The sequence below is a fragment of the Coregonus lavaretus genome, assembly GCF_964263955.1.
Source record: "Coregonus lavaretus genome assembly, chromosome: 26".
Classification (NCBI taxonomy): domain Eukaryota; kingdom Metazoa; phylum Chordata; class Actinopteri; order Salmoniformes; family Salmonidae; genus Coregonus; species Coregonus lavaretus.
Genome location: NC_140013.1, coordinates 6084865 through 6102805, shown reverse-complemented (window position 1 = coordinate 6102805; position 17941 = coordinate 6084865). Strand labels below are relative to the sequence as shown.

Genomic DNA, 17941 nt, shown 5'->3' with positions numbered 1-17941 from the left:
ATGTCGTGCAGTGAACAGATTCTATAACAAACATGCATGGGGAAAATGATCAGGAAGCATGGAATAGCTGCTTTCTATCCTCCTGGTTCCTAAACTGTACTGTTCATCCTAGCTAATCATTTTAGCTTTGTGAAATTTCAGTTTACAGAAGACCATGGTAGAGCCCACTATAAATAAAGAATGGATTTATTTTTAGGGGGGAGAATCCACAGCTGATATCAAAATATTATAAAGAATATTTAGATGTAGCCCTAGTCTTGTTTAGAATAGATTAATCTAGCCAGATTTTACAGCTTCACACTATTCAGAGACACACTCGCCTGACTGTGAGATCAAGAGTAGATGAAATACATTGTAGGCATTATATATGAACATTCCGTTATGTAAACAAACTTTGTGGTACTATATGCAGTTTATATGAAGAGTTTTCAAATACAAATTCTTCACTGCACAACTGCCTCGAGAATAATACTCAATTACTTATTGAAACATAAACAGATGTAAAGTAATGGGAAGAATGACTCTCCAATGGATGTGCAGAAAGATTCCTTACCATTTATATACGTACTGCAATGTGGTGTGTGTGTGTGTGTGTGTGTGTGTGTGTGTGTGTGTGTAGATGTGTGTCGATCTCAAATGCTGTTAGATCTGGTAGGTTGCCTTTAAAGTGTGTAATCTTCTTACTGGTGGAATCATGTCTTCAGGTCAAAGTTCACTGGCCCCCAGAGCATAAACTTCCTTGAGTCTAATGTTACACGGTTGATTGGTAAGGTGATGCTTTATTTAGGGGTGGAGGATGGTTGTTGGGGGGGTCTCAGCACAGATGTGAATCCACCACCCCACCCTCCCCCTCGCAGGGATTTGTGCCACTCCATAGCCCCCCAAGTCAGATGACAGGGATGAGCAGTCTTGTCAAAGAACCAGACAGTGCTTTGATCTCCGGTCTCTCAGTTAGGAAATCACATGGACATCCTCCATAATGATTTCTTTAAAATCATCAGTAGCCTCAGTGGAGAGAATTAAATCCAAAGATGACTGCTGAGACTCTGATAGTATGTCATTAACAATGCAGGTCGTTGGCTAGTGTGGTTGAAACCCAGATATCCTGTGGAGGTCCAGTAGTTATGCTAGTTGAAAGGTGAGACCTTGAAGCGGATGAGGTGGGGAGATACAGTATATGAAGAGATAAGAGGTGGTGTGTGTGTGTTAGCGCCCCACACCTGCTTCCCTTCTCACCAGCAGCTGCTGGCTTGGCCTACAGCCAGGCTGGCTAGACAGACAGACAGACAGACAGACAGACAGAGGGAGGGAGGGAGGGAGGCAGGTAGGGCACAGTGTGCCAAGTGTCTTTCCATCCAAACACATTCCAGGCTTTGAAAAGCCAGTGCCCTATCTCATCTACCTGTCTGTCTGTCTTCTGTTTTTCTGCGCTGCAGGGTAGGGGAAGAAAAAAAAGAAAGCTTTATAGTATGTGAAATCTCGAAAATAGTACTCCGAATGCATCATCTAATGAGTGATTGCGTTGACTCCCGCCATTAGTTCATTTTGGTACTGCGCATCAATAATCAGCTGTTGTCAAACACGTGAGTTGGAAAAGACGAGTGAATTCTACTAGATCAAACGCCGAAATTAGTATGCAGTTTGTATGTAGTACGCTAGTATGGGTATTCGGACATGGCCAGTGAGTGCGCACGAGCGTGCGTGTGTGTTGTTTGTGCGTATGTGTGGGTGCTTACGTGTGTGTGTTTGTGTGTGTGTGCATAGAGCAGCTGGTGGCTGATTGGGTTCAGCTGGACCAGAGAGAGAGCGAGAGAGCAAGAAACATTGTTACGGTGTAAACATTAAATCCACTATGCATTATGTGGGTTGCATGTTATAACAACACAAAATAAAACAATTAATAAAAGTCCCATGATGGTAGTGACTGCCCATTACTGCTTATTACTTATTAACTGTCATTTATTCACATTACTTTACTTTAATAAAATATTTCAGTTGTGAATATTTGTTTTATTTGATGACTATTATTTCATTCTAAGTCATCATCTCATCTCTATAGAGCTGCTGCCTATGCTGTCTGACAAAATCCCTATTTCGTAGTTCTTCAAAGTAAATAAGGCATACTTTTATGACTGCTGAGTACCATCTATCAATCATTTAGATAATGTATTTTCAGGTAGAGATACCTCGCGAAGCAACAGCTGATCTCTGTATCACCTCACGATCGCGCATGTTTCTCTCTTCTGTAGCAGGTGTAAAATAAACACATAATGGACAAGTGATGCGCAATAGATTATGGTCATTGTAGTTAATTACCACGTTTTATGCACTAAACTATGTAGAATATTGGCCTGTTGGAAACCACAACTCCCTACTATATCGCACAGTTCAGGTTGGATCTGATTTATCTCTAGAGAAACTGTACGATGTGCGCATTGAGCTCACAGAAAAAACCCGAACCAAATGGAATTCAAATAATTGAACCTATGTCATCAATTAGTTGTTTAAAAAACGAAAATTAACCTACAATTCAGTTAATCGCTCAGCACTAGGTGTTTGCAGGCAGGAGTTATGTCTTCAAATACGTCAAGGTCAAAATGTTTGATATAATATGGCCTGAAAAAGAGGGCTCTGCCTTTACATGTCTTTGAAAGGAGTAACAATAATGAAGAGTTAACCTGAAAATGCTTGTTTGTGTTATCTGGTGTAAGTACGCCAAGCTTTGTTGGCAAGCCCACGGATCTCACATGATTGAGCATGGACAGCTGGAACACTTCTGGTCCTCACTTGAACTATCAACAGTGACTTCCTTGTTAGTGTGCTGTAATGACACTCCTTTTAATCTCTTGTCTTCTGTCAGAGAGCATGTCAACACCTAGAAATAGTCAGAGTTGTTGTCAGCCCACTCCAGACATGTCTCAGACTCATTTGTGTTAATTAGACTCAATTCTGATGTTCAAGGTGGTTGATTCATAGGTATGCTGGCAACGGTCTCCAGCCACAGTCTGACTGCAGCTAACAATGCTGTGTTTGAAACCACGTTTTTACTTTGAAAACATTAATGAAACCTTTTTTAAGACATTCTTAATGTGTCCAGTCTAGTCTACTAGGTAAGCACATTTAAAAACCTGCACATTCTGGCCTCCCGACCATCATATATTTTATGGTACAGGCAGTGTCTTTGAGGTTTTTGTCAGTAACTGTAAATACAACTATGTGGAAAACTTTGGCTTAAACCATCAACAGATTGCATGACAACCATTTTCAAACGTCTTCGGTTGAGAATGAAAGCATCAATCTGCAATTAGACAAGGTTCTCATGACACGGGACAAAAGTGACACATGCAACACATGCTGCTACAAAACAAAAGCTGGACATCCGTCTATGTAGAGAGGATAGCTTCAGAATCGGAGCATGATGACTGACTACCTGACCCCTCGTCACTCTGAGAGCCTGTTCAGAGTGAGTCAGCATTGGCCTGTTGTTACGTTGCTAATGCACAGGAAATGTTTTTTTTGGGGATGCCTAATTGAATCACTGTAATAAGACAACATCCTTCTTCCTCCATTAGCCTCTGGTGGGCCCAGAGAAGTGTGTGTGTGTGTGTAATGTGGGTTTACTGTGGGTGCAGGATGGAGATATAATAACCTGGCTGTCACTGTGGTGTTGAGGTCAAAAGTGCTCAGTGAGTGTTAATGTGAACTGTCTCACCTATTAAAGTGAAAATGAAGACTCTCATACATACAGTGCATCCAATAAGGCACACGCACGCTGTCCACATTAACAAACCACACGTGATTGAGTTGCCACATTTCTTTCTTAACTCTTAACTCACAGCATGCTACTGAAACTGGCTAATTAACGCTGGATCTGGGCAGAAAAGTCTATAGGCACAGCAAGGGGTCATTGCCAACGTAGAGGCTATAGGAAGGAGTATGCTTTCATATTGTGTGTAAAGTGCATACAGTGAGGGAAAAAAGTATTTGATCCCCTGCTGATTTTGTTCGTTTGCCCGCTGACAAAGAAATGATCAGTCTATAATTTTAATGGTAGGTTTATTTGAACAGTGAGAGACAGAATAACAACAACAAAATCCAGAAAAATGCATGTCAAAAATGTTATAAATTGATTTGCATTTTAATGAGGGAAATAAGTATTTGACCCCCTCTCAATCAGAAAGATTTCTGGCTCCCAGGTGTCTTTTATACACGTAACAAGCTGAGATTAGGAGCACACTCTTAAAGGGAGTGCTCCTAATCTCAGTTTGTTACCTGTATAAAAGACACCTGTCCACAGAAGCAATCAATCAATCAGATTCCAAACTCTCCATCATGGCCAAGACCAAAGAGCTCTCCAAGGATGTCAGGGACAAGATTGTAGACCTACACAAGGCTGGAATGGGCTACAAGACCATCGCCAAGCAGCTTGGTGAGAAGGTGACAACAGTTGGTGCGATTATTCGCAAATGGAAGAAACACAAAATAACTGTCAATCTCCCTCAGCCTGGGGCTCCATGCAAGATCTCACCTCGTGGAGTAGCAATGATCATGAGAATGGTGAGGAATCAGCCCAGAACTACACGGGAGGATCTTGTCAATGATCTCAAGGCAGCTGGGACCATAGTCACCAAGAAAACAATTGGTAACACACTACGCCGTGAAGGACTGAAATCCTGCAGCGCCCGCAAGGTCCCCCTACTCAAGAAAGCACATATACAGGCCCGTCTGAAGTTTGCCAATGAACATCTGAATGATTCAGAGGAGAACTGGGTGAAAGTGTTGTGGTCAGATGAGACCAACATCGAGCTCTCTGGCATCAACTCAACTCGCCGTGTTTGGAGGAGGAGGAATGCTGCCTATGACCCCAAGAACACCATCCCCACCGTCAAACATGGAGGTGGAAACATTATGCTTTGGGGGTGTTTTTCTGCTAAGGGGACAGGACAACTTCACCACATCAAAGGGACGATGGACGGGGCCATGTACCGTCAAATCTTGGGTGAGAACCTCCTTCCCTCAGCCAGGGCATTGAAAATGGGTCGTGGATGGGTATTCCAGCATGACAATGACCCTAAACACACAGCCAAGGCAACAAAGGAGTGGCTCAAGAACAAGCACATTAAGGTCCTGGAGTGGCCTAGCCAGTCTCCAGACCTTAATCCCATAGAAAATCTGTGGAGGGAGCTGAAGATTCGAGTTGCCTTGAAACCTTAATGACTTGGAGAAGATCTGCAAAGAGGAGTGGGACAAACTCCCTCCTGAGATGTGTGCAAACCTGGTGGCCAACTACAAGAAACATCTGACCTCTGTGATTACCAACAAGGGTTTTGCCACCAAGTACTAAGTCATGTTTTGCAGAGGGGTCAAATACTTATTTCCCTCATTAAAATGCAAATCAATTTATAACATTTTTTACATGCGTTTTTCTGGATTTTGTTGTTATTATTCTGTCTCTCACTGTTCAAATAAACCTACCATTAAAATTATGGACTAATCATGTCTTTGTCAGTGGGCAAACGTACAAAATCAGCAGAGGATCAAATACTTTTTTCCCTCACTGTAATGGCCCTTCTGGCCTGTGTGTCCTCCTACGATGCCTCACGCTGTGACACGCTTGGAGGGAAAAACCTCTCATTCCTCTGTGAGAGAGCCGAACACTGGCTCACTATGCTGTCTGTAAATTGAGTCTTTCTTCCTTCCTAAACAGTGACACACTGGAATGCAGCACATTAATATGGACACGGGTGGGCTCTCAGAATTCCTGTCATAGCCTCTTTTTTCTTTGACAATTCTGAGCTTTTCAGCTCCCACCATGTCAGGCCAAGCAGTTGTGTGTGTGCGTGTGCATGCGTGTCTGTGTGTGTGTGTGTGCATGCATGCTTTAAAGCTGGAATCCTTAATGATGAAACAGCCTCATCCATTTGTGATATTACAACAACAAAGAAGTTACTGCAAACAACCAACACTGTTTTTCCCCCTCTGACATCATTGATAGAAGACGGTGGTGGGGCGGCCATTGGCGCTGTTTCCCCCTACTGCGGATTCCATCTTTAATGTTGGTACAGAAATGATTACTAAAGTATAATCAAAGCTACAAACTTTCACGTCATTGTGAAAAGTGTCTTTAAACGTGACTGATTCTACACAGTCTGCCTGCAATGTAAATGATCTCATACATGTGCCTTGTCTCTCTGTGTCTCTACAGCAACCTGGGCCAAGGTGGAGGTGAACATGGAGGACAGAGTGGAGGTGTTCCTGAGGGACACGGCCCAGATCACCTGCATGTTCACGGTCTCAGACAGCCCCGACGACGTCATTATCCAGTGGTACATGGTGAGTAGTCCCACACACAAATGCATGCGCATGGACACACGCGCACACACACATGCACATGCACGCACATGCACACGCACACACACACACACACACACACACACACACACACACACACACACACACACACACACACACACACACACACACACACACACACACACACACACACACACACACACACACACACACACACACACACACACACACTGTTAGTGCTTTAGCTAACTCTGTTAGCAGTTGGCTAAAGACCAACAGATCTGACAACCAGGCTAACACATCCCTTACATCTCAGATCCCTGTTTCACAAATGAACTCATGCTCTCTGGGCTGAGTCCTAACTTGAGATCCATTGTGCATTTATGCGTCAGCTAACATTGATGTAAATGGGAGATTTACATGGGCACAAAGATTTACTTTACGCCCATGGATCTCAGGGATTCGTCCCTCTGCCCTGTTTTCCAATTGACTTTGACAATGACCTTCGGCTTGGATCGTAGATCACAAAGACCAATGTCCGCTTGAGGATCTACTACGGAGACAGCACCATACAGGTAGTCGACCGGGGCGGGCAGTTCACAGACAAGATCAGTGTGAATGGGAATGGGAAGAGCAGCGAGGTGGTGCTGACCATCAGGGACGTGGCGCTGGAGGATGAGCTAGAGTTCATCTGCCAGGTCAACGGGCTGTCAGCGGGTAACGAGGAGGGACGCACCATGCTCAAGGTGTTCGGTAAGAGTGTGATGCACCCATTTCTAGGGCCAGTTTCCTGGACCCAGATTTAGCTTAGTCCTGGAATAAAAAGCATGTGGCATGCTTATAAAGCTGCAGTATTCTAGCTATTGCTCCCAATGTGGTGTCATCCATTGTTCCACTCTAGAGTCACCTGATCGTCCAATCATCGAGGGGGTGCACTCTGGGATCTCTGTCAGCAATAAGAACCCATCTAAGGTAAAAACAAACAAACAAACAACACATTGTTAGCGATAGCTACGGTCAGTGAGGACTTCAGGGGATAGCATAGGGATAAGGTAAGGGCTTGTAACTTTTGAGGGCTTGTAACGCTGACCTTTAGCGAAATGCAAAGTATGTCGGTTTTATTGTAAAAAACATTTAAAATGAAGCTTTTTATATAGAGTACATGGTTTTCAGGAGAAAAGGGTTTACACTGACCGTGTAACGTCATCTTTCTCCACAGATAGGGAGCTGTGAGGCTAAGAACGGCTACCCCAGGCCCAACATCACTTGGTACCGTGACCAGAGCTCACTGCAGAACACGCCAGGCGGTGAGTAACACCAAGGTTTGGACCACAGTGTCCATGGACACATTAGTATCTACGCTATGTGAAACAGAGTTGATAATAACAGCTAGCAATTCCACATCTGCTTCATGCTCTTCCTGCTTTTTGTGTGGGCAAATTGACAATAACAAACACATTATAAACACATTTAGAATGTTGTAAACATGCCTCAGATCTCACAAGGAAGAACATATTTTATCTGCTATCAAAGACGAAAAGGAGATTGATGTCGGTCAAGAATTTGACAGTGACCTTGAAGAACAAAGATCAGTGATTAATATGACACGGATCATGCCTGTTGGAAAAATAGATGTCTGTTTCATGTGCCTGAGATGTGGATTTGAGCTGAAATATTAATTTTTAAAAACGGTATTTAAAAATAGAAAATGAAAGGAAGTGATAGTAAACTACCCCATGTATTCTCTCCCCAACCTGGCCACTGGGGATACATCAACATGTGCAAGCAGCTACACTTCTACAGTAACTCAAGTTCTCTGTTTTCCATATGTGCTGCTTGTCTCAAAGTGGTCAGTGTGGTGACCCTGGTCACTAAGGAGTCCAGTGGTCTGTACACTGTCCAGAGTGACCTTCACCTGAATGTGGTCAAGGAAGACAAGGATTCGTTCTTCTACTGCGAAGTCAGCTACCTTGTCCCTGGTGGAACCAAGATGACAGAGACCAACAAGATCAACATCACTGTCCACTGTGAGTCTACTGTGCACCCTCTTAATGTGTCCCCCTCAAATGGAGACAGTAGAAAACTATACACATGCACAGTCACAGACTTACACAAGTACAGTGCCGTCTCAAATCTTGTTCAGTCTCAACGAGAAGTATGAATCATAAATACAAGCAACTATGCTACAGTGCAACGTTTTTATTTTCTGATTGTTTGTGCTGTCGCCACGTGTTTCTGTCAAGTTGTGAAGTCTCTCTTGTCCCGTACTGTACTTTATATGGCCACACTTGCCACTTTTCAGGTCATCTTTGTTAACACGAATTAGGTCTTACATCTCGCTGACTTGCCTGGATAAATAAAGGTTCAATTAAATAAATGTAAAATCTCTTCAGATCCAACCACTTCTCTTGATGTGTGGGTGGAGTCACCGAAGGGGCGTGTCAAAGAAGGGGACACAGTTGAGATTCATTGCCGTGCCGACGGGAATCCTCAACCACCCTTTACATTCATGCACAATATGGTAAGAAACCCATGCCTATCTCCTAGTCCCATGTAAAAATACAAAATAAAATGCTTTCTGTGTCTCCAACCATAAACAGAACTATATACATTTATGCATGTATTTACTGTAAGTGATTGGATGTGCCTATACCTGTGGATGTGGATTGTGTGTGTGTCACTGTGTGTATGTGTGTGTACGTGCATGTCTGTGTTCATACACATCACTGTTGATGTGTGGTATAAATGCCACTCCCTCTCTGTAGGAGGAGCTGAAATCTGAGCTGAACGTATTGGTCCTGAAAGACGTGACGCGGCTAAGCAACGGCAACATCACGTGTGGCGCACTGGACCTGGACACATATGAAGAAACCCTAGCGCACACAGAGCTCTTTGTCGACTGTGAGTGAGACGTTCCTCTGGTACAACTGTCCTGTACTGCCCGGTAGACATTTCTGGGACTTATCCCCCCACCACCACTTATTAGTAATTATTTACATTTTACATTTTACATTTTAGTCATTTAGCAGACGCTCTTATCCAGAGTGACTTTACAGTTTTAGTGAGTGCATACATTTTTCATATTAGTAGCATCAGGAGTTGGACCCTCGTTATGATCTATTACAAGGGCCTAGAGTTATTCACTGACTCCTGGCCTAATTATTGCATTAGTAGTGAAATGTAGTGTAATGTAGTGCACTGGTTCTCAAACTGTGGGTCGCGACTGTGAAACTGAATGGGAACAATGTATACCATTGCCCCTTCGATCTGGTTACTAACATTGGCCTACTGTATATAGAGTAGTGTAGCAGTGTTCTTAACAGTGGATGTTGTGTGTCTATAGATCTCGACCCGGCTGTGTTGATTCCCAAAGACACCCATGTCATGGCCCAGGGAGAGGAGCTGATTGCCACCTGCAACGCCCTGTCCTCCCTGCCCACACACACTGAATGGTTCAAGGTAAATTACAGTAGGCCACTGAGCCAAACGCTATACTCCTACACAGTTATATTACATTATGTTACTGTATATTTCATTTTTAGAGGCAATCTAGCTATGCTGATATGTAGTATTTAGTATTTATTAGGATCCCCATACTCTTCCTGGGGTCCAAACAGGGTTAAATCAATTACCTCACAACAAAACACAACAACAGCCTACATCTTAAATAAAACAGTACATCATACAATATATATTATTACTCTCTTAATACAAATGTACAATATAAAATCCACAATACCTCAACATTACAATTTGTGTGTGTGTAGAGTGTGTTTTAGAGTGTGTGTGTATGCGTGTGTGTTTGTGTGTGTGTGTCTCTTCACATTCTGTGTTGTGCCATGAGGTGTTGTTTTATCCGTTTTTTTATCTGATTTTACTGCTCGCTTGAGTTACTTGATGTGGAAGACAGTTCCATGTAGTCATGGCTATATATAGTACTGCACGTTTCCCAGAGTCTGTTCTGGACTTGGAGACTGTGAAGAGACCCCTGGTGGCATGTCTTGTGGGGTATGTATGGGTGTCTGAGCTGTGTATTAGCTGCTTTCAACATGGCAATACCTCTCACAAAGACAAGGAGTGATGCAGTCAATTTGCCACTGTTCTTCTTTGTGGCACTTGACCATATAACTGGGCAGTAGTCCAGCTGTGGTAAAACTAAGGCCTTAGGACTATTTTGTTGATTGTGATGTCAAGAAATCAAAGCAGCACTTTATCATAGACAGACCTCTCCCCATTTACCTACCGTTGCATCAATATGTTTTGACCATGTCAGTTTACAATCTAGGGTTACACCAAGCAGTTTAGTTTCCTCAACTTGCTCAATTGCCCCATTATTCATTACAAGATTTAGAATAGGTTTAGTGTTTAGCTAATGTTTGGTCCCAAATACAACTCTTTTAGTTTTTGTTATATTTAGGACTAGCTTATTACTTGCCACCCATTCCAGAACTGACTGCAGCTCTTTGTTCAGTGTTGCAGTGATTTCGCTTGCTGTGGTAGCTGATGTGTATAATGTTGAGTCATCAGCGTACATAGACACATAGGCTTTACTCTAATGACTGCCTCGCCTGGTTCACCAACTACTTCTCAGATAGAGTTCAATGTGTCAAATCGGAGGGCCTGTTGTCTGGACCTCTAGCCGTCTCTATGGGGGTGCCACAGGGTTCAATTCTCGGGCCGACTCTATTCTCTGTGTATATCAATGATGTCGCTCTTGCTGCTGGTGACGCTCGGATCCACCTCTATGCGGACGACACCATTTTGTATACATCTGGCCCTTCATTGGACACTGTGTTAACAAACCTCCAAACGAGCTTCAACGCCATACAACACTCCTTCCGTAGCCGTAGTAAAACTAAATGCATGCTCTTCAACCGAACGCTGCTTGCACCCGCCCACCCGACTAGAATCACTACTCTCGGCAGGTCTGACCTAGAGTATGTGGACAACTACAAATACCTAGGTGTCTGGTTAGACTGTAAACTCTCCTTCCAGACTCACATTAAGCATCTCCAATCAAAAGTTAGATCTAGAATCGGCTTCCTATTTCGCAACAAAGCCTCCTTCACTCATGCTGCCAAACATGCCCTCGTAAAACTGACTATCCTACCGATCCTTGACTTTGGCGATGTCATTTACAAAATAGCCTCCAACACTCTACTCAGCAAATTGGATGTAGTCTATCACAGTGCCATCCGTTTTGTCACCAAAGCCCCATATACTACCTACCATTGTGACCTGTACGCTCTTGTTGGCTGGCCCTCACTACATACAGTGAGGGAAAAAAGTATTTGATCCCGTGCTGATTCTGTGAAATCTGTGGAGGGAGCTGAAGGTTCGAGTTGCCAAACGTCAGCCTCGAAACCTTAATGACTTGGAGAAGATCTGCAAAGAGGAGTGGGACAAAATCCCTCCTGAGATGTGTGCAAACCTGGTGGCCAACTACAAGAAACGTCTGACCTCTGTGATTGCCAACAAGGGTTTTGCCACCAAGTACTAAGTCATGTTTTGCAGAGGGGTCAAATACTTATTTCCCTCATTAAAATGCAAATCAATTTATAACATTTTTGACATGCGTTTTTCAGGATTTTGTTGTTGTTATTCTGTCTCTCACTGTTCAAATAAACCTACCATTAAAATTATAGACTGATCATGTCTTTGTCAGTGGGCAAACGTACAAAATCAGCATAGCAACACCCACCCGTAGTCTGCGCTCCAGCAGGTATATCTCACTGGTCATCCCCAAAGCCAACACCTCCTTTGGCCGCCATTCCTTCCAGTTCTCTGCTGCCAATGACTGGAACGAACTGCAAAAATCTCTAAAGCTGGAGACTCTTATCTCCCTCACTAACTTCAAGCGTCAGTTGTCAGAGCAGCTTACCGATCACTGCACCTGTACACAGCCATTCTGAAATTAGCCCACCCAACTACCTCATCCCCATATTGTTATTTATTTTGCTAATTTGCACCCCAGTATCTCTATTTGCACATCATCTTTTGCACATCTATCATTCCAGTGTTAATTACGAAATTGTAAATATTTTTGCACTATGGCCTATTTTTTTATTGCCTTACCTCCATAACTTACTACATTCGCACACACTGTATATATATTTTCTGTTGTATTTTTGACTTTATGTTTTGTTTACCCCATATGTAAAACTCTGTGTTGTTGTTTTTATCGCACTGCTTTGCTTTATCTTGGCCAGGTCACAGTTGTAAATGAGAACTTGTTCTCAACTGGCTTACCTGGTTAAATAAAGGTTAAATAAATAAAAATACTCGTACTAGTGGTAGGCATTAGTAAAAAAATGAATAAAGTAAGGTGCCAAGACAGCTACCTTGACATATACCAAACTCTACCTGGTTTACATTAGAGGCTTCCATTAAATAACTCCCACTGTGTTCTGTTAGATAGGTAAATCTCGATCCATGATATGGCAGAGGAAGGAAAGCCATAACATATATGTTTTTCAGCAGCAGACTATGATCAATAATGTCTAACTAAACAGCTCCCACAACCCCCTGATATCTGTCTCGAGTATGTCTTTCGAATCTCCCTGTGTCTTTCAAATCTCCTAAATGTTCTTTAAGAGGTGTGGCTGTGCTTGATTTCTATTGTGTGCGCGTGTGTGTGTGTGTGTGTGTGTGTGTGTGTGTGTGTGTGTGTGTGTGTGTGTGTGTGTGTGTGTGTGTGTGTGTGTGTGTCTAGAAAGGAGAAAAAGTTGCAGAGGGCCACACACTGACCCTGAAGGACGCTGTGTTTGACATGGCGGGGACGTATGTGTGTTTGGTGAAGGTGCCTTCACTGAAAGGACTGGAGACAAGTGGCTCTTTACATGTCCTCGTACAGGGTGAGCCTACAAACACACACACACACACACACACACACACACACACACACACACACACACACACACACACACACACACACACACACACACACACACACACACACACACACACACAAACACACACATATACACACACAAACACACAACTAACCCTCCCCCTCTCCCGTGCAGGACCCCCAGAGATCAAGGAGTCAGCAGACACAGTCCTGGAGGAGAGCACAGAGAAGTCCCTCAAGCTGAGCTGCCACGTTAGAGGATACCCAACCCCTGTCATCACCTGGAGCTCCTCTGACCAATCACAGGTAGACAGGTAGACAGACAGACAGACCAGCAGGAAAAGAGGGCTTCTCTGGGTCAGTTCATACAGACAATGCTTAGACTTCTTCTTTTGATCTATTTATGCACAGATCTGTTCCGATCCTGGCTACCTGGGTCATTTCCTGTAACAATGTTAATAGACAAAGCAACTCACGTTCAACATTCCTTTCTGAACCGACATATCTGCATTTGTCAATAATGTTTATTGTTTGTCCCAAATGACCACCTTTTCCCATTGTAGTGCACTACTTTTGACCAGGGCCCATAGGGCTCTGGGCAAAAGTAGTGCGCTTTATAGGGAATAGGATGTCATTTGGGACACACCCAATGTTTCGGTTTCTGGTCTTACCTGTGCTTTATTTCCCTGTTTGTGCTAGATCCTGAAGGTGTCCCACAGACAGACAGAGGATGAGGTTCTCAGTGTGGTGAGCGTCAAGGTGACCTCTGATATCACAGCCTACTGCAACGCCTCCAACAACCATGGCACAGACTCCATCTCCTTCAGCATCAAAGCCAGTAAGTTCTGTCTGTCCACTGTCTTATTTGTCATGTCTTGTATATTTTATGTCAACATGTCCGGTTTGACTGTTAAGAGAAAATTAACAGGCAGAATATACTAACGACCGACAGAAACTAAATGACAGAAAACTTGAACCTGAGCTTCAAATCATCTTTAGTAAAGCTGCTCCTAGTTTTCCTCAAACTGTCAGTGCGCTAACAGGAGAGTGTCACTCTCCCTTTGCCTGTTTTCAATGGTCCAAACGACCTCGTCAGCTCCCAGTACTACAGGTAAGTGTACCACTCTTTTAGTAGATAACACTCACTGTCATCACTGCTATGGCATTGGTTGAGTTCCACATCGTCTTCACTGCAGTTGTGCTGCACATTCCTGAAGATCATTATATCACATCAATGGGATGTTTAACATTTGCCAAGCATTGTGAGATCTGATTACCTATGCAGCGTGACTGCAATAAAAACGACCATGGTATTGCAACAAGGAACTTCATTTATCAATCAAGCGCACACCCTGTGCTCAATCAGATTTTCCCAATTTTGTGGTTGAGCGGTTTATTGTCTAGTTTAGCTTTCTGAGTCAGGCAGAATTTTTTTAAAAGAAAATGAAAAATGTGACGGGTGCTTTTAGAAATTACCAAAATCTTAATTAAAATCTATAATGAAATGGTCTTTATGGGTGCATTAAGGTTTCTACTGATGAGGACGGTCATGGTTGAGAAATGTATTTTCCATGTGTTGATCCATCTTTATGGGCCGGCTTCCCGGACACAGATAGATTAAGCCTAGTCCTGAGCTGGACTAAAAATCTATTTCAATGGAGATTCTGGGCTGTCATTGAGCATGCTTTTTAGTCCAGGATTAGGCTCAATTTGGGTCCAGGAAACCAGCCAAAGAACTCTTACTACGCTGTCATCCTATTTCGGACTATGTTCACTAAATGGCTGCATATCGCCCTATTGCATAAAGATAGCCTACAGCTGTCTTGTTTGCACACAGATCAGGAGCGAGGCTGAAACTGTAGCTGTGCGCTGATGGTTAAAGTGCACTCAACACAGTCTCCTGACTCCCATTGCCTCTGCGGACCGCTCACGTCATGCCAGGAAATCTTTGCCTTCGTCCCTCTGAGGGAAAATCCTGTTTGCTGTTGTTTTATTTGCAGACTAAATTTGATTAAATGGCCAGTGCTGCCGCTCCTGGAAATGATTATGGTATTTTTTGGGGGGTGCAGACTGTAGAGCCTTTCCTGGTTCCTGTCTCCTGCCTATCTGTGTTTGTAACGAGGAGCTAAGTGATTAGGGCCATGCTAAGTAGACAAGGCGGTTGTTACACAATGGTTAACAGTGTTAGGTTGCCATAGAGCTGCTGTATTATCGTGATAACTGTGTCCGTGTGGTTTGTCTAGTAAAAACTCCATCAGCGCCAATAACAGTGGGAGCTCCAGTGCCGGTAACAACAGTAACCCCAGTAACTCCTCCGAAGAGAGTCAAGAAAGGTTTGTGACTTCCTGGTCCTGGGTCTTGATGTTGACACCCACCTAACACGCTTAGAAGGCTGCCCTGCCCACCCCTCGCTCCATCTAGTTCACACTGCCTAGACTGATCCCCCCCACCACCACCATCACCCTCCACAGCCTGCACACTCTCTCTTTCGCGCCACAGCACCCTCGTTCTCTATGCAGGGGAGGGCTTTGTACTCACTACTCAACACCTGTGACATATGGAATAATTAATAATTTAATAGGATCTCTCTGTTTGTGACTTTGTAATACTGTATGAAAATGTACCGTATTACACAACTTTATCTATGTGGAGAGATACTTATAAATGATCAAGTGGAAAATTATGAAATCTATAATTATTTTATTTTTGATCATCATACATTGTTAGTTACAATTGTATCATTTTAATATTTTCTCTGTATGATGCTTCATGAATCATCGAAAAACATAATTAGAAAAAACAAAGTTAAACCAGGCTGAAAAGTTTAATTTGCATCTTGTGCATTTTGAGTACAAACCCCCTCCTGAGAGAATGGAGTGGTATCACCCATTCTCTCCCTTGATGGAAATGGATCCACCCATCTACATCTGCATCCATCTACAGGTCCATCCCCAAGTGCACCCATCCACCTCTTTACCTTCCCTTACTCTTTCTCTCTCCCTTTGTCATGCTGCCTCTTTCTGTAGTTCTGGTTGGTATTCTCTGACAGAGAAACCAAGCAGCCCAACTCTGGAAAGTGTTTCTTCTGACTGATCTTTAGTCCTCAATAAAGAACTTCTTCCATGATGAACAACCTGGTCAGAGACTGCACGCCTGTTCATCACCACCACCACCTGTGCATGCTGTCTCTGAATGATGCAAGCGACCCCCCACGCACGCATGCACACACACACACTGCACAAGCATCATCAGAAACTCCTTAAGAGGACAATGTTATCATAAAGCAATTACCGGACAGGAAATGACCCGTGGTTCCGCCTCTTCTTCTTTGTCCCACCAGAGGGCAGCGGTGTGATCATCGCTGTCATCATCATCTGTATTCTCCTGCTGGCTATCCTTGGCAGTGTGCTGTACTTCCTGCACATGAAGGGCAAGATCCCATGTGGGCGTTCGGGCAAGCAGGATCTGTAAGCGTTTTCCACATTTTTTTCTTTATTTCAGGTTTGCAAAATTCCAGAAGCATTCTCAAAATTCCCAGGTTTTCCAGGAATCCTCCAACCAGAATTGCTGGAAGAGCTGTGGATTTTGGGGAAAGTTTTTGTAATTTTGCAACCTTATTTGGAATCAAATAATTTGTTGGATATGCCTCAGAGGTACCTCTAAAATAGCTCATTGCCATTGATGTGTTTTTTTCTTCCTGATTTTACCTGATGTGTCATTATCGTTGCTATCAGATACCCTTTTCACACTATCGTGCTGACCCGAACCGTACTGTGCTGACTGGGATAGTTTATTGTCCTTTTTAGTATCGCAACTATGGTGGAGTCATAAACAGGCCAGCTCGGGTTGTCTTGGCATAGTAGTGTGAAAAGGTAATACATTGGTCATGCCGGTGACTCTGAGCTGTCCCTCTAGTACCAAACCGAATAAGGGCAGCATCGTGGTGGAGATGAAGAGTGACAACACAGAGGAGGCCGTGCTTTTAGGTGTCAACGGAGACAAGAAGCCCCCTAGTGACCAGGTAACTATGGACACTGGCTATTTTTTTACCATCCTTATAAATTGTACAACTACTCATCAAAATGATAGTTAAAATTGTATCTTTTAGTATCTGAACTTTAGTGGTTAATACAATGCGATGTTGTGTTGAAGGTGTTGAATGTTCCTTACCAGCTGTCCTATGATACAATCCATTAGCACAGTTACACATTGTTTCGCTTCTGTGTGTGTGTGTGTGTGTGTGTTTGTCCTCTGGAGTAAAGGGTGATAAGTATATGGACGTGCAGAAGTGAGCGTGGCTGTGTGAGGGGGCGACTGCTGCAGCTGCTCCCAGTCCAGTTCACTCTCTCAGGGTGGGATGGATCCTTTGATGCCTTGTAGCCTACAACTCCCAGGACAACTCATATGATATATGCTGCAGTTCTCTAACCTGTTCCCAGATTCATAGTTCTTTAGCATGGCAGTGGCTATGTTATCTTAAGTCATGCTATTTCATACTTTGTCATGTTTTTCATATGCATAACAAACAACATGACAGAGAAGCTGGCCTAAGCACATACAGATCTGGGATCAGCCTAGCAATTTTCATGAATGTGGTTATTCTATGCACCCATAAAATCCAGTTAGAGCACAAAATAAGAAGGACTGTTTGTTATATATGTTCCTTAATCCAAATGACAACTCGGGCAACCAATCACTGAAGATCAGCCTGGCACTGCTCTTTATTTCTTTATTTAAAATAACCTGAGAAAAACCTTTTAAAAAGACATGGCTAAGAGT

The 17941-nt window shown here is 43.3% G+C and overlaps 1 protein-coding gene across 1 annotated transcript in view; it reads left to right on the top strand.

Moving 5' to 3' along the window:
* LOC311101490 (cell surface glycoprotein MUC18-like) overlaps positions 1-17549 on the top strand; it is a gene marked incomplete at its 5' end in the record, with an annotated part of 57037 nt that extends 39488 nt beyond the window's left edge. The window contains 16 exons of the mRNA XM_084142642.1: positions 6206-6333; positions 6834-7065; positions 7214-7284; positions 7532-7619; positions 8160-8339; positions 8706-8833; positions 9078-9213; positions 9656-9771; positions 13025-13166; positions 13338-13468; positions 13862-14000; positions 14259-14273; positions 15406-15495; positions 16503-16629; positions 17078-17183; positions 17425-17549. Of these exons, the coding sequence (XP_083998768.1) occupies positions 6206-6333; positions 6834-7065; positions 7214-7284; positions 7532-7619; positions 8160-8339; positions 8706-8833; positions 9078-9213; positions 9656-9771; positions 13025-13166; positions 13338-13468; positions 13862-14000; positions 14259-14273; positions 15406-15495; positions 16503-16629; positions 17078-17183; positions 17425-17454 (1859 nt within the window). The 3' untranslated portion in view covers positions 17455-17549. The remainder of the gene's footprint in view (positions 1-6205; positions 6334-6833; positions 7066-7213; positions 7285-7531; positions 7620-8159; positions 8340-8705; positions 8834-9077; positions 9214-9655; positions 9772-13024; positions 13167-13337; positions 13469-13861; positions 14001-14258; positions 14274-15405; positions 15496-16502; positions 16630-17077; positions 17184-17424) is intronic.
* Between the last annotated feature and the right edge of the window lie 392 nt (positions 17550-17941).